The sequence below is a fragment of the Mus caroli genome, chromosome 7 (genome assembly GCF_900094665.2).
Source record: "Mus caroli chromosome 7, CAROLI_EIJ_v1.1, whole genome shotgun sequence".
Taxonomy (NCBI): Eukaryota; Metazoa; Chordata; class Mammalia; order Rodentia; family Muridae; genus Mus; species Mus caroli.
The window spans coordinates 120,836,589-120,849,547 of record NC_034576.1 but is presented as its reverse complement, the minus strand read 5'-3'; the positions used below and the strand labels follow the sequence as shown (position 1 = coordinate 120,849,547).

Below are 12,959 nucleotides of genomic sequence, written 5' to 3'. Positions count from 1 at the left end.
AAAAAAAGACAGCTGGGCAGTGGTGGCGCACGCCTTTAATCCCAGCACTTGGAAGGCAGAGGCAGGCAGATTTCTGAGTTCAAGGCCAGCCTGTTCTACAGAGTGAGTTCCAGGACAACCAGGGCTACACAGAGAAACCCTGTTTCGAAATACAAACAAAATAAAACAACAACAAAAACCCTCTTAAGATGTTCAGAGTGGTGAATGTCTTTTGAATTCATATCAGATGTTTGGTGACTTCAGGCCTTAAAGATGCAGGACTAGTTATCACACAGATAAGGATGGTTGAAGAGCTGGACATAGGCTGAAACAGAAGGATTGTAAGTTCAATGCCAGCCTGGCCCACATAACAACATTCTGTCTCAAAATGAGGCAATAGGTAGGCTGCTTAGTCCTTGTCCCTCATGATCTTATAGTGGCGGGAAGTGCTAGAAATATAATCAAACACCAATAGCAAGGGCACAGAACTCTTCCACATCCTTTACCCTGAGCATCTCTTCCTGAGTTGCAACCTTTATCATAAACTAGACATCATAAATGTATAATTCCTGAGCTTTGCTAGTCATTTTAACAAGTTATTGCATATGAGGAGATTATGGGAACCTTCAAAGTCAAAGCCAGTCAGAAGTACAGGTGACACATGGGTCTTGAACCTGACAGCTAGTCTGTGCTTTGTGGGATCAAGCCCTTAACTTGTGAGGTTGATGCCAGGATCAGAACTGACTGAGATGGTAGGCTAGGCAGCTGATACCTGTGGTGTTGAAGGATTGCTTTGTGTAAGAAAACCTCCCTGTCATATCCACATTTAGTGTCAGAAGAACAAAGGGAGACAGCAGCAGGGCCCGTGAAAGAGAAGCGCTGCAGGGGCAGCAGGTCTGGAGGCCAGTTTACCATTCTAAAGTGTCAGTCACAGCTGCTGCTGCTGCTGCTGCTGCTGCTGCTGCTGCTGCGGTGTACCAGGGAGGGAGCATCATGGAGAGCTAGGAGTTTCTGCCTCCACTATCAGGCTGCGCAACATGGAGCCTGTATCAGCATCCAGCCTATCACTGACTTACTGCCCTCATCAGCAAAGCACAGATACTGTTCTATGATCCATGGCTGGCTCTAAGGGTCTGAGCCCTTGAGTCCTGTGTCTCTTGACAAAGAGCAGCCCTGTCTAGTGTCATGGGGGCTAAGCTGCAGCAAGGAGGCCAACCAGCTCTTCCATGCAGGAAAGTGAACCCAGTGTATATGACTCTTCACAAGAAGTCAGAAATGGGTAGTTTTAAAAGTTAAAATACAAAAACCCTAAATGTCAACAAAGTCTGGGCCAGTTTTATATCTTGCAGACTCCAAAGGAAAATTTCTGAGAATTATCACACATTTTCATTCTTTTTAAAAATTTTATTTTGATATTCTTTGGGGGGGGTTGTTTGTTTGTTTGTTTGTTTTCCGGTACTGAGGATTAAATCCTGGAATCCTGGCTCTTGCACGTGTTAGGCTCATGTCCTATTACTGAGCTATATCTCCAGCACAAAGGGAGAAAGTAAGTATACTATCTTTGTAGAGCATACAGAAAAAGCTTAGATATGAAACTATTAAATGTGGCTAGAGAGATGGCTCAGTGGTTAAGAGCACTGACTGCTCTTCCAGAGGTCCTGAGTTCAATTCCCAGAAACCACGTGGTGGCTCACAGCCATCTGTAATCTGATGCCCTCTTCTGGTGTGTCTGAAGACAGCAACAGTGAACTTATATAATAATAAAAAATAAATAAATGTTAAAATTACATATTAAACATTAATATTTAAACATCAAATAGTTATATAATATGCATATCTAAAATGAGTATTTAATAATATAATATTTATTATATTAAATATTAAAAAATATTAAATGACATTTTACAGAAAACTATTCAAGGAAGAGTTGAGACCATCCTGGCCTCACTGCTCTGCACACCTTTCTTTGTGTCCCAAATGAACATCCCTAGGACCACTGTCATCTCATGTCAACAAAGGGCTCCCAAGAACCCTTAGTTTCTCCTCCCTCTCGATTCCCGAGGAACCCCACTTACAGCACAATGAGGGTGAGGATGAAGAAGAAGTGCACACTTCCAATGAGATTCTGGTAGATCCAGACGACCCACAGGTAGCCAGGCCTGCGGCTCAGAGTGTCAATCCAGCTGTAGATGGATTGGATGAAGGAAGGCAGGCCTCGGAACGGGCCACAGTCAGCCGAAGGTTTCAGTCTGAAGACAAAACCAGAAAACCACCTGCTGCCTGAGACTCTGATGCAGGTGTCTGAAATGCAGGTGCATTTCACAATCTAGGGGTCCCTCCTGGGCTTGGGCTCTAGACACGGAAAATCTTGCCTGCTCTCCCCACACTCTACTTCCATGGAAAGTTATGTGCCACGTGAGGACCAACTCTCTGCAGTGGTATCACCCACCACAGTGGCCAATCCAGACTCCAGGCAATGATCTAGCAGTATCTTGGGAGCAATCAGAGGGGTTTTCTTGGCAATGAGATTTAAGACCCACCAAGAGGGAAGCTTGTTAGCTATGGAAGCCACGTGTGACCTTGCGTTCAGGTACCATCAGCTGTTACACATGAGTAGAAACTGGAAGGTTAAGAAGGTGTGTGTGTGTGTGTGTGTGTGAGTGTGTGTGTGTGCATGTGTGTGTAGATAGCGCAGTGGTTAAGAGCACTAACTGCTCTTACAGAGGTCCTGAGTTAAATTCCCAGCAACCACAGACTCACAACCATCTGTAATGGGATCCAATGCTCTCTTCTGGTGTGTCTGAAGACAACGAGTTTGCTCATATACATAAAATAAAAAAATACATTTTTTAAAAGGAGAGGGTGGGGACTAGATATGACAAAAGAAGTGAGGATTGGGACAGAATAAGTGACTCAGAGGTTCAGAACCCTTGTTACTATTGCAGAGGATCAGGCCTCAGTTCCCAACACTCACATAGTGTCTCAAAACCATCTATAGCAGTTCCAGAAAATCTGAGGTTCTCTGCAGGCACCAGGCAAACACATGGTGCACGTACATGCAGTAAAGCTTATATAGGTAAACTGTGAACCATGGAATGATGGACGGAAATGTGGGCCTCAGAAAGGAAAGGGGTGAGGCACCAGCAGCAGCCAGGGGTGTCTAGGATGCTTTAGAGTTGACCTCGGAGCTGAGACTCATATGGAGAGAGCCCTTCGGAGAGAGGACCCTGACCATATGGAGAGGGACCCTTTGGGTCTAGAAATGGAGCGGGAGCTTTGGGGCTGCAGTGAGATGGTGCCCAAGGGAGAGGCCAGCTCAGCCAGGATCTCTGGTTCACTTTAGTCAAGTTTCCCTCTCATTGTGGAGGAAGTGGCCTCTCCCAGTTTGGGAAGCTTGAACACTTGGCATAAATGAGAAATGAGGACATGGCTCCTAAATATGGTGTAGGATGTACAGAATAAATCTAGGGTAGGATGTGTTCCCTCCCTTGGCCCCTGTATCTGCGGACTATCCCAGGAACATGAACTGAGCTCTGTATTAAGCCCGGTTTCTACTCTGATGTTTACCATCTGAGAGTCTCACTGATCCTGGGGAGGCTTCCTTTTCCAGGGCTAGCCTAGGAAGCATGACTTCTTATGAAGACAAATACCCCCAAATAGCCAGCAGCATAGCCACCTCTTTTGACAGGGCTTTTATTGTTGGAGCATGTTCCTAGGCTCCAGTCACCCCATGGTCAGGATCTCAATGCCTATAATAGCCCCCAAGGCTATAGACCCTTCTAAAAAGACCCAAAGTGGCCATCCCTAGCCTTGCTAACTTGCCTCATCTGTTCCTTCCCCTAGAAACTGCAGCAAAGGCTCTTGTCCATCAGTCCACCTCCCTCCTGATTACCTCTGCCTTTTCCTCACGTGGCCCTGCATAGCATGGAGAGCCTTCCCTTCTTGGGAACTGTGAATAACAAACTGATTTCAGTGGCAACTGTCTTCCTATCTGGATGATAAAACCCATGTTTAAAACCAGACATCTATCCACCCCATCACTAAAACCTCAGCCTAGGTCCCTACCTCCAGATGGTGATAGCCAGGGTGCACAGCACTCCCGTGAAGGATGGGAAGAAGAGCAAGAAAATGAAGAAAGTTATCATCTGTGAGGCCCTCCAGGCCTTGCTTGGGGGCTGGAAGTTCATCATCAGGCTGACCTGAGAAGAGAAACAGAACTCCTACCACCTGCGGCCAACTGCAGTCCTTAGGACCCCACCAAGGGCCAACTCTCCCACCATCTACTTACAGCCTCCCTGTTTTTGGCTTCTTGACCCCTCCCCACAGCCCTTTCCCAGCTGGGATCTCCCCCAAACTCCCACCAAGTCATAAGTTATCAAAGGAACGTAATTGGTTGCAATGTGGGTCCAACTCACGTTTTTGACATAGAACATAATGAAGAGAGTGATCATTTGGATAAAAGGCAGCAAAGGGCAGAAGAAAATTCCAAGCCTGCAAGAAAAACAGGAGTGTCAGAGACCTGGGGAAACACGAGGAGAACAGGGTGCAGAGACAAGGGAAATAATCTCGACCCCTAAAATTCATATATGAAGACCTAACACACACACACACACACACACACACACCCCACAGTACTGGATTTAGAGGCAGAGTTCTTCAAAAAAGGAATTGCGTTAGAATGTGGTAGGCTCATGGTCACTATGGTAGGCTTTAATTCAGTATGAGTGATGTCCTTAAGAGAAGCCAGTGGGACACAAACAAGGTGGACAAGTGTCTGAAGACACAGGAAAGGGGAGGGCAGCTATAAGCTAGAGAGAGAGGCATGGGGCAAATCCTGACTCGTGGGCTTGGGAAGGAGCCACTTGCCAACACTGTGATGTGGTACTTCATCATGGTAAGTGTTCCTTTTGATGTGTAGTGTCATAGGAGACTAATGCAGAGGGGGGATGTTTGAATAACAGCAGACCAGAGACATCCCACCATGCCTGCTCCCTCCTCAGATCTGAAAAGGCTTTGCAGAGACAAAGCGAGAACATCCCTCTTCCCCACCACAGAGCCACTAAACCATCAGAGGCCCTTCAATGTGCCCTAATCTAGTGTGTCTCAAATGTGAGGTCATCCTTCCCATGTGTGGCCCCCATCCTTTCCATGGCACACGAGAAGGCCTGTCGTGATAGACAATAAAGTGCACTCAGTTACAAGTCAGAAAGTCTTTTGCTTTCTGACTCTCTTGCAGTATTCCCAAGGAAGCTTGGTGCCAGGATGGCTTTAACACCCCACACCTGCCAATCCATACACTTTAAAAATTTAAAAAATTTTATCTGTGTGTATAGCATATGTGTGTGTGCAATGAATGCACACATCTGTGTGCAGAATCAAAGAAGGACATTGGGTGTCCTCCCCCATCACTCTTCATCTTGCTCTTTTGAGATGGGGGGAGGGGGGTCTCCCACCAAACCTGGGCCTAGGTTGGTGGCCAGCAATATCCCTAACAATCTTCCTGTCTCCCAGCACTAGGGAGGCAGAGACAGGTGGATCTCTGTGAGATCAAGGACAGCCTGGTCTACACAGTGAGTTCCAGGTCAGCCAGGCTACAAAATGAGACACTGTCTCAATCAATCAATCATAATGGCCAGTGTGTGTGTGTGTGTGTGTGTGTGTGTGTGTGTACATGGCTACATGTGCAAGCTTGTGCATTTGTTGGGGATGTAGGTGTGTATGGACATAGGGCACACATGTAGAGATCAGAGGACAACTTCAGGCCTTGTCCTTAGACATCCTCTATCTTCTGTCAAGGCAAGCTCTCTCATTTGCTATTTTTAAATGTAATACTCCTTACTTGCCACTTACATTTCTTTTTGGGGTGTCTTCAAAGGGTTGGCAGTTGGAAAGCCCATTTTTACCCAGGTTCATAATTTACCACCATTACTATTTTTTTTCAGTAGAGATTTTTTAAAACTTTATTATTATTATTATTAAATCTGTTATTCCAGGAATCATAAGCTCCGTCAGCACCGCCTCCTCCCTTCCTCTCCCTCTTCTGACAGAGCAGGCTGGCGCCTCACATGAACTTAGGTATCTTTCTCTTTGAGTTCTTTCTTTCCTTTTCTTCCTTTTTTTTTTTAATCCATTTCAGGAAACCCCTTCTTCTCTCAGAGTGCTTAACATGTTCAACATATAAAGAAGCCTACCCTTGTTTTTTTTTTTTTTGTTTTTTTTGTTTTTTGTTTTTTTTTTGACAACAGTGCCAACTGCATGTTGGGCAACCTCCAGGTGCTCTCGGTTTTACTGTGATAACATTTATGGGGTGAAAAGTACATCGAGAGTAGCTCTAGCTGTCATCTTGACATAGCCTGGAGTCATCTGAGAGGCAAGCCTCAATTAAAGTTTGGCCTGCAGGCACGTCTGTGTGGGATTGTCTTGATTGATAACTGATGCAAGAGGGCCCAGCCCACTGTAGGCGGTACCATCCTTAGGCAGGTGGTCTTGGGCTGTCTAAGAAAGCTAGCTATGATGATCCTTAACAACAATCCATGTGTCCTTAACAGACAAACATTTATCCGTATAGCCACAGGTAAGTGTAGTTTTTGCCCTTCTTCAAAGAAACTTCTCTTTGCCGCACATGGAGATTGCTACAGAAAGTCACAACCAATCAAAAGGCAGAGTCATGGAGCCCAGTTCCAATAGATATGTGATGTTGCATCTCCCAGTAATGTCAGAAGCTACACTCATAGATCTGACCACACAAAACTCTGGTATTAACTCCATCATGTTAAAATAATAAGTAAGGAAAGACTCTCGGGCTGCTCTAAGGTTTCCAAGTGTGCCTGTGTAGAGGAGGGATGCCAGCAGCTAGGAGGGCTATCTCAGTGCTGAAACACTTGGCTATCGTGCATGAGGGCCTGGATTTGATCCTCAGCCCTGCCACAGAAACAGAGCAGAATGAAAGTCCATGATCTGGCCATCCTGACTGTCCTTAAAAACGTAATCCAGGGAGGGAGGGAGGCAGAGGAGAGAGGGACAGAGGGAAGAATGGAGTGGGGGCAGGGGCGGGGGAGAAGAAGGGCCTTTCGAACAGGGATAAGAAACAAGTATCCCTCCACCTTCATTCTCTCTGTGGAGATTTGAGTGCAGTTAGGTTTTCCACTGTGAGAAAGGAGGATAAGTTCACTGAAAAAAGACAAACCAATACTGGGGACACTGGGGACGCAAGAGTGGAGTTTGGGCCACATCAGAAATACTGTAGTTCAAGGCCAGATCTTTAAAGAAAATTACGTATGAAATCTTCTGTGTTTTAAGTATTGGTGATTGTACTGGGCACGGTGGGAGGCAGGGGAGGTGTATCCCTGTGAGTTCCAGGCTAGCCTGGTCTACATAGTGAATTCTGGGTCAGCCATAGCTGCATAGTGCTATCTTGCTTTAAGCTGCCTCAAGCAAGCAAGCAAGCAAGCAAGCAAGCAAGCAAGCAAGCAAGCAAGCAAACGAACAACAAACTACACACACACCGGACTGGAAAGATGGCTCAGTGATTAAGAATATTGACTGCTCTTTCAAAGGACCCAGGTTCAATTCCCAGCACCTATTTGGCTGCTGATAACTATCTAATTGCAGTTCCAGGGCATCTGATGATCTCTTCTGCCCTCTGCATGCAATGCGTACACATGGCATACATACATCCAGGAAAAACACCCATATACATAACATAAAATTAAGAGTATTGGCAATTGATTTACTAATTTGGAACACTATGACAAAACACCTTTAGCTGATTAACTTTAGAACAGCATAGGCTTATTGCTCAAAATTTGAGTGGCCCAAAAGTCTAAGACTGAGGGGCTGATAAGATTCAGTGTCCAGTGCAGCTCACTTCCTGGTTCATGGATAGAGCCTTCTCACTATCCTCACATGATAGAAGGATACAGAAGCCTCTCTTGGCCCTCTTTTATAATGGCCTATTAATGGTGGCTCCACTTTAAGGCTAAATCTTCCTCTAATACTATCACATTGGTGATTCTGTTTCAGTGTAAGAATTACATGGAGCTGGGGAACACAGCATAATTGGTAAAGTGCCCATCTGGTAAGTAAGTAAGTAAGCAAGTAAGTATGAGTTCGAGCCCTAGAAGCTATATTTAAAAAGCTAAGCATGGTAGCATGTGATATAATGCTAGACCTGAATAGGCAAAGATGAAGGCTCCAAAGGGTTCCCTTAACTACCTAGCCTACTGGGTGAGTTCCAGTGAAAAACCCTATCTAAAAATTTTTTTTAAAAAAGAGTGGACAGTTTGTGAGGCACAACAAGATTTTTCTCTGGTCTCCACATGTGTGCACACATACATGTTTCTACACACATATGAACAAGCTCACATTCATGTATACAAACACACACACACACAATTTTAGGGAGAGACAGATGTTCAACACTATAGGGAGTAATCCAGAGTTTTAGAAAAAGCACTGTGGCAGTGGTGAAAGGGAAGGGTGTGATGGGGGAGGGTGTGATGGGGGAGTGTGATGAGGGGAGGGTTGATGGGAAGAGTGTGATGGTGGGAGGGTGTGATGGGGAGGGTGTGATGGGGGGAGGGTGTGATGGAGGGAGGATGTGATTGGGGAGGGTGTGATGGGGGAGGGTGTGATGGAGGGAGGTGTGATGGGGAGGGTGTGATGGGGAGAGTGTGATGGTGGGAAGATGTGATGGAGGGAGGGTGTGATGGGGGAGGGTTGATGGGGAGGGTGTGATGGGGGGGATATGATGAAGGGAGGGTGTCATGGGGGAGAGGGTATAACAGGAGGAGTGCAAACAAACCAGGACTACAGCTGCCTATGGTTTGTAGGTCTCCAGGTTGCTTCCCTGCCCTAAGCTGACTCTCATCCGACATCTTCGGGGTTCCCTGAAGGCGAACAATAATCTAGAACGCATGCTATGTTCCCAGCTTTCAGACTAGCTGAGTTTGCTGTCACCTATGCAGATTTTTAAACAACAGATCAGGGACCTAAAACCACGACTCCCAAGTCCACCCCAGGTGGGAAGCGACTGGGGCACTCCACACTGCACTGCAAAACTTACCAGGTCAGAGTTTGTGCGTAGATCAGTTCTAGAACATTCCTGGCAATGTCAAACTCCTGTAGGCTGAGACTGGTGATGAACTTCATCCCAATGAGCCTGTGAAAATGTTCTGGGTTTAGTACTCAAGTGACAATTCAGAGACCTCTGCCAACCGGGACAAGCAGCAGCAGGGACCCTCAATAGTCAAGAATGAAGCTGCAGGTCCCAGAGCAAATGCTGAAGGCCCCCAGTCTACAGCAAGTTCTCCAGCAGTGGAGATAACTGGGGAGGTGCAGGCCTAACAGGGCTGTCAGGTAGGGAACTACTGTAGTCAATGCAAGCCACTCTAGAGATCCTGGGCTGCCTGCCCCCCTTAGCTCAGTTGGCCCCCCTACTTTCTGGTTCATCCATTCTTTGCTAATTAGTTTTTGTTTTCACAAATGCAGTTTTAAAACCTTTTTTTTTTTTTTTTTTTTGGTGCTGAGGATGGGCCCTGGGGCCCTGCTATGCTAAGCGTGCACTCTGCCACTGAGCCACTGAGCCATGGGTGTGGGTATGACTCTGGAGCCAGCGAAGGTCTGTGTTCTGCAAAGAAGGAAACGGGCTCACTATATACTTTGGGGAAACTTGATCCTTTTCTTTCTTGTTTTCTTAAATAATGTTTTTGTTAAATCTTTGAGACTGTCACACAACACAGTTCGATCATATTTACCCTCCCCCTCTTCCCACACCCATCCTTTCCTACCCACCCAACTCTGAATTCTTCTCTCTTGCTGGCAAGTTCAGCTTGTGTTCCCCAACTGCTCTTGGGAGTAGACCTGCCTTGCCTGGCCCTGGCACATGGCTGACATTTTTTGGTTTGGGTTTGGGTTTTTGAGACAAGGTTTCTTTGTGTAGCCCTGGCTGCCCTGTAACTGTTTCTATAGACTAGACTGCCCTTGAACTCACAGAGATCCTCCTGCCTGGGCCACTGGAGTGCTGGGATTAAGGGTGTGTACCACTACTGCTTGGCTCACATTGTTCTTTAATGACATGTTCTTTTCTCTTCTCTTACTATGATTGTTTTAAATCGTTGTTCATGTGTCTGATATGTGTATGTGTGTATCTTCACATTTATGTGCTTGCACACATGGGCACAGTGTGCATATAGAAGTCACAGGACCATATTGGGTATTAGCCCTCACATTCTACCTTGTTTGAGATGGGTCTTTTGATGAGTAGTTTGGGAGGGGGCACTTCTCCTATCTCCCATTGAGAGCACTGGGATTATATATGTGCTACCACGGCTGGCTTTATGTGGGTTCTGGAAACTCGAACTCAGGTCCTCATGCTTGTATGATAAATATTTCACTCACTGAGCCATCTCTTCAGCCAGATTTCATTATTCAGGGGAGTTTCCATGTCCCACCCCCAAATCTGTTAAACAACAAAAACGCTTTTCCCCTTTACGTTCAGGCTCTGCACAGAGGCAGAAATAAAAGCAAGTTTGTACAGAACTTCAGCTTCGCCACAGAGAAAACCTGACATCATATCATGGCATCTCACTCTAGAGAAACTGAGGCAACACAGGAGTGTCCAGGACTGGAGTGTCACTCAGTGGGAGAGAATTAACAAGTCTCAGACCTTGAGGGACAGCCTCAGCAAAAGCAACACCTAGAAAGAAGAGGGGTGTGCACATCAAATGACGGCAAAGTGAATGAATAAAAATGAAGCAGAAGCCACCAGGCAGGACTCAGGTATGGCTTGGTAGTGGGGTGCTCACGTAGCACTTGGAGGCCTTGTGTCTCTCTCTACCCTAGCACTGCAAAAAATAAAAATAAAAAAAGAACCACATCTGGCCAATGGTCCCAGTGCCCCAGTCCTACACATCCACCTAAAATAAGCACCAGTGACTTAATTATCCTAAAACAATGGGCTAGGTATGTCCAGCATGGTCTGCTACATACAAGCATTGTCTGCAAGGATCCTACCAACCTTAAACCAGGATCCTTATGCTCTGTGCAGCAAAACCACAATAACTGCATTTTTTGGAGATTATAGAATATGATATTGTATGCACATGTGTGGCAATGTGTATGTAGAGAAATCTGGGAGGAAAGTCAGTCTAGCTGGGTGTGGTGTTCCACACCTATAATTCCAGCACTTGAGGCTGAGGCAGGAGGTTTGCTAGGAGTCCAAGGCTGACACGTGCTGTGTAGCAGGTCTCTGTTTCAATAAACAAGACCCACAAATATGGAGGAATACATGCTGGAATATTAAAATCATCTACAGCAGATAAGGATTTTAGCATGGGCTGGAGAAATCGTCAGCTATTAAAAAGAGTATTGGCTGCTATCGCAGAAAATCGAAGTTGAGTCTCTAGGACTCTCACTGAGTGGCTCACAAGCCAGTTAACCCCAGTTAACCCCAGTTCTGGGAAATTTGACATCATCTTTGGATGCATATACATAAACAACTAACAAATTTAAAAAATCTTCAGCAATGGAAAGAGAAGCCCATTGGACTTGCCAACTTTATACGCCCCAGTACAGGGGAATGCCAGGGCCAAGGGGTGGGGGTGGGTGGGTGGGGGACTGGTGGGGGAGTGTATTGGGGACTTTTTGGATAGCATTGGAAATGTAATTGAGGAAAATACCTAATAAAAAAAATCTTCAGCAATAATACACATGTGGTTGGAGATCCATCTCAGTGGTGCAGTGACTGCCCGGCTTTTGGAGGCCCTAATTTTCATTTCCACATCACAGACAAAGTCAAAGGGAGAGACAGATTCCAAGTGGCTCTGTGTGTTTTATTTCTGGAACTTTTGTCCAAAGAGAAGATTGGACAGGGTCAACCTAAACCCAGTGTGAGCTGTTAGGTTGAGGTGGAATGTACTTAAGTTAGAAGAGAGCAATGCCCTGAAGGACAATGGGCAGATTAGACACACTGCAGGCAAGGCAGCACCCCCCACCCCACCCCTTCCTGCTCAGCCAGGAATCAGGCTCTTGTTATAGCGCCACTCACAACTGACTAATGTTTACCTCCTCAGAAACTCCCCCAGTAAGGAATCGGCCAAGGAGAACACGAAGTCCATGAGAAGGAGCCGGTAGATGTCCTGGCCAATGAGGGTCTCCCAGCACTGGAAGGCAGACACGAATCAGGATCAGGTCTGGTGGCCCAGATCAGAGCGCATGTGGGTTCAATTTGACTACACCCTCTGCACCCAGAAAAGGAGACTTAATCTGCAAAAACAGCTCTCTCTCTCTCTCCTCTCTCTCTCTCTCTCTCTCTCTCTCTCTCTCTCTGTATGTGTGTGTGTTTCTGTACTTCCCTACATACCCTGTAAGGCTCACATGTACCAAAGTGTTCCTAAATCATGAGCTCTACTTCTAAGATATTTGATGTCTGCCCTGTCCCTTCTAGACCCCATTTCCCTCACCAGGTTTAAGTATTTTCTTCTGCTTACTGACTTCTACATTGTATAAAAATATTGAACTTGCGAGTAATGAAAATGTCATTTTTAAAAGGGACTACAAGTTTTCACAAGTTGGTGTGAGCTGGTAGACAGAAACCTCTCCAGGAAGTCAGAACTATGAGAGGACACACCAGCACCTTCCATATCTAGCTGAAGGAGAAGGAAGATTTCCATATATAGCCTGAGGATTCATGGATGGAGGGATGGGTAGATAGATGAGTAGAAGAATGGATAGATGGTAAATGAAGGGGGAAATGTGGGTAGATGGATGGATGAATGGGTAGAAGAATGGGTGAACAGATGGATGGGAACATGACTGGATAAATGAATGCAGGGAGAGATATGTGGATAGGTGGATGGATGGATGGATGGATAGGTGGATGGATGGATGGATAGGTGGATGGATGGATGGGTGGGTGGATGGATGGATGGATGGATAGGTGGGTGGATGGATGTGTGGGTGGGTGGATGGATGGATGGATG

General features: G+C 46.0%; 1 protein-coding gene across 2 annotated transcripts in view; it reads right to left on the bottom strand.

Moving 5' to 3' along the window:
- Tmc5 (transmembrane channel like 5) overlaps positions 1-12,959 on the bottom strand; it is a 77,987-nt gene that overhangs the window by 5,804 nt on the left and 59,224 nt on the right. For both annotated transcript variants that reach the window (XM_021166418.1, XM_021166419.1), the window contains 5 exons: positions 12,043-12,140; positions 9,044-9,139; positions 4,395-4,470; positions 4,045-4,178; positions 2,055-2,228 (listed from right to left, as the gene is read on the bottom strand). In XM_021166418.1, coding sequence (XP_021022077.1) covers positions 2,055-2,228; positions 4,045-4,178; positions 4,395-4,470; positions 9,044-9,139; positions 12,043-12,140 — 578 coding nt within the window. The remainder of the gene's footprint in view (positions 1-2,054; positions 2,229-4,044; positions 4,179-4,394; positions 4,471-9,043; positions 9,140-12,042; positions 12,141-12,959) is intronic.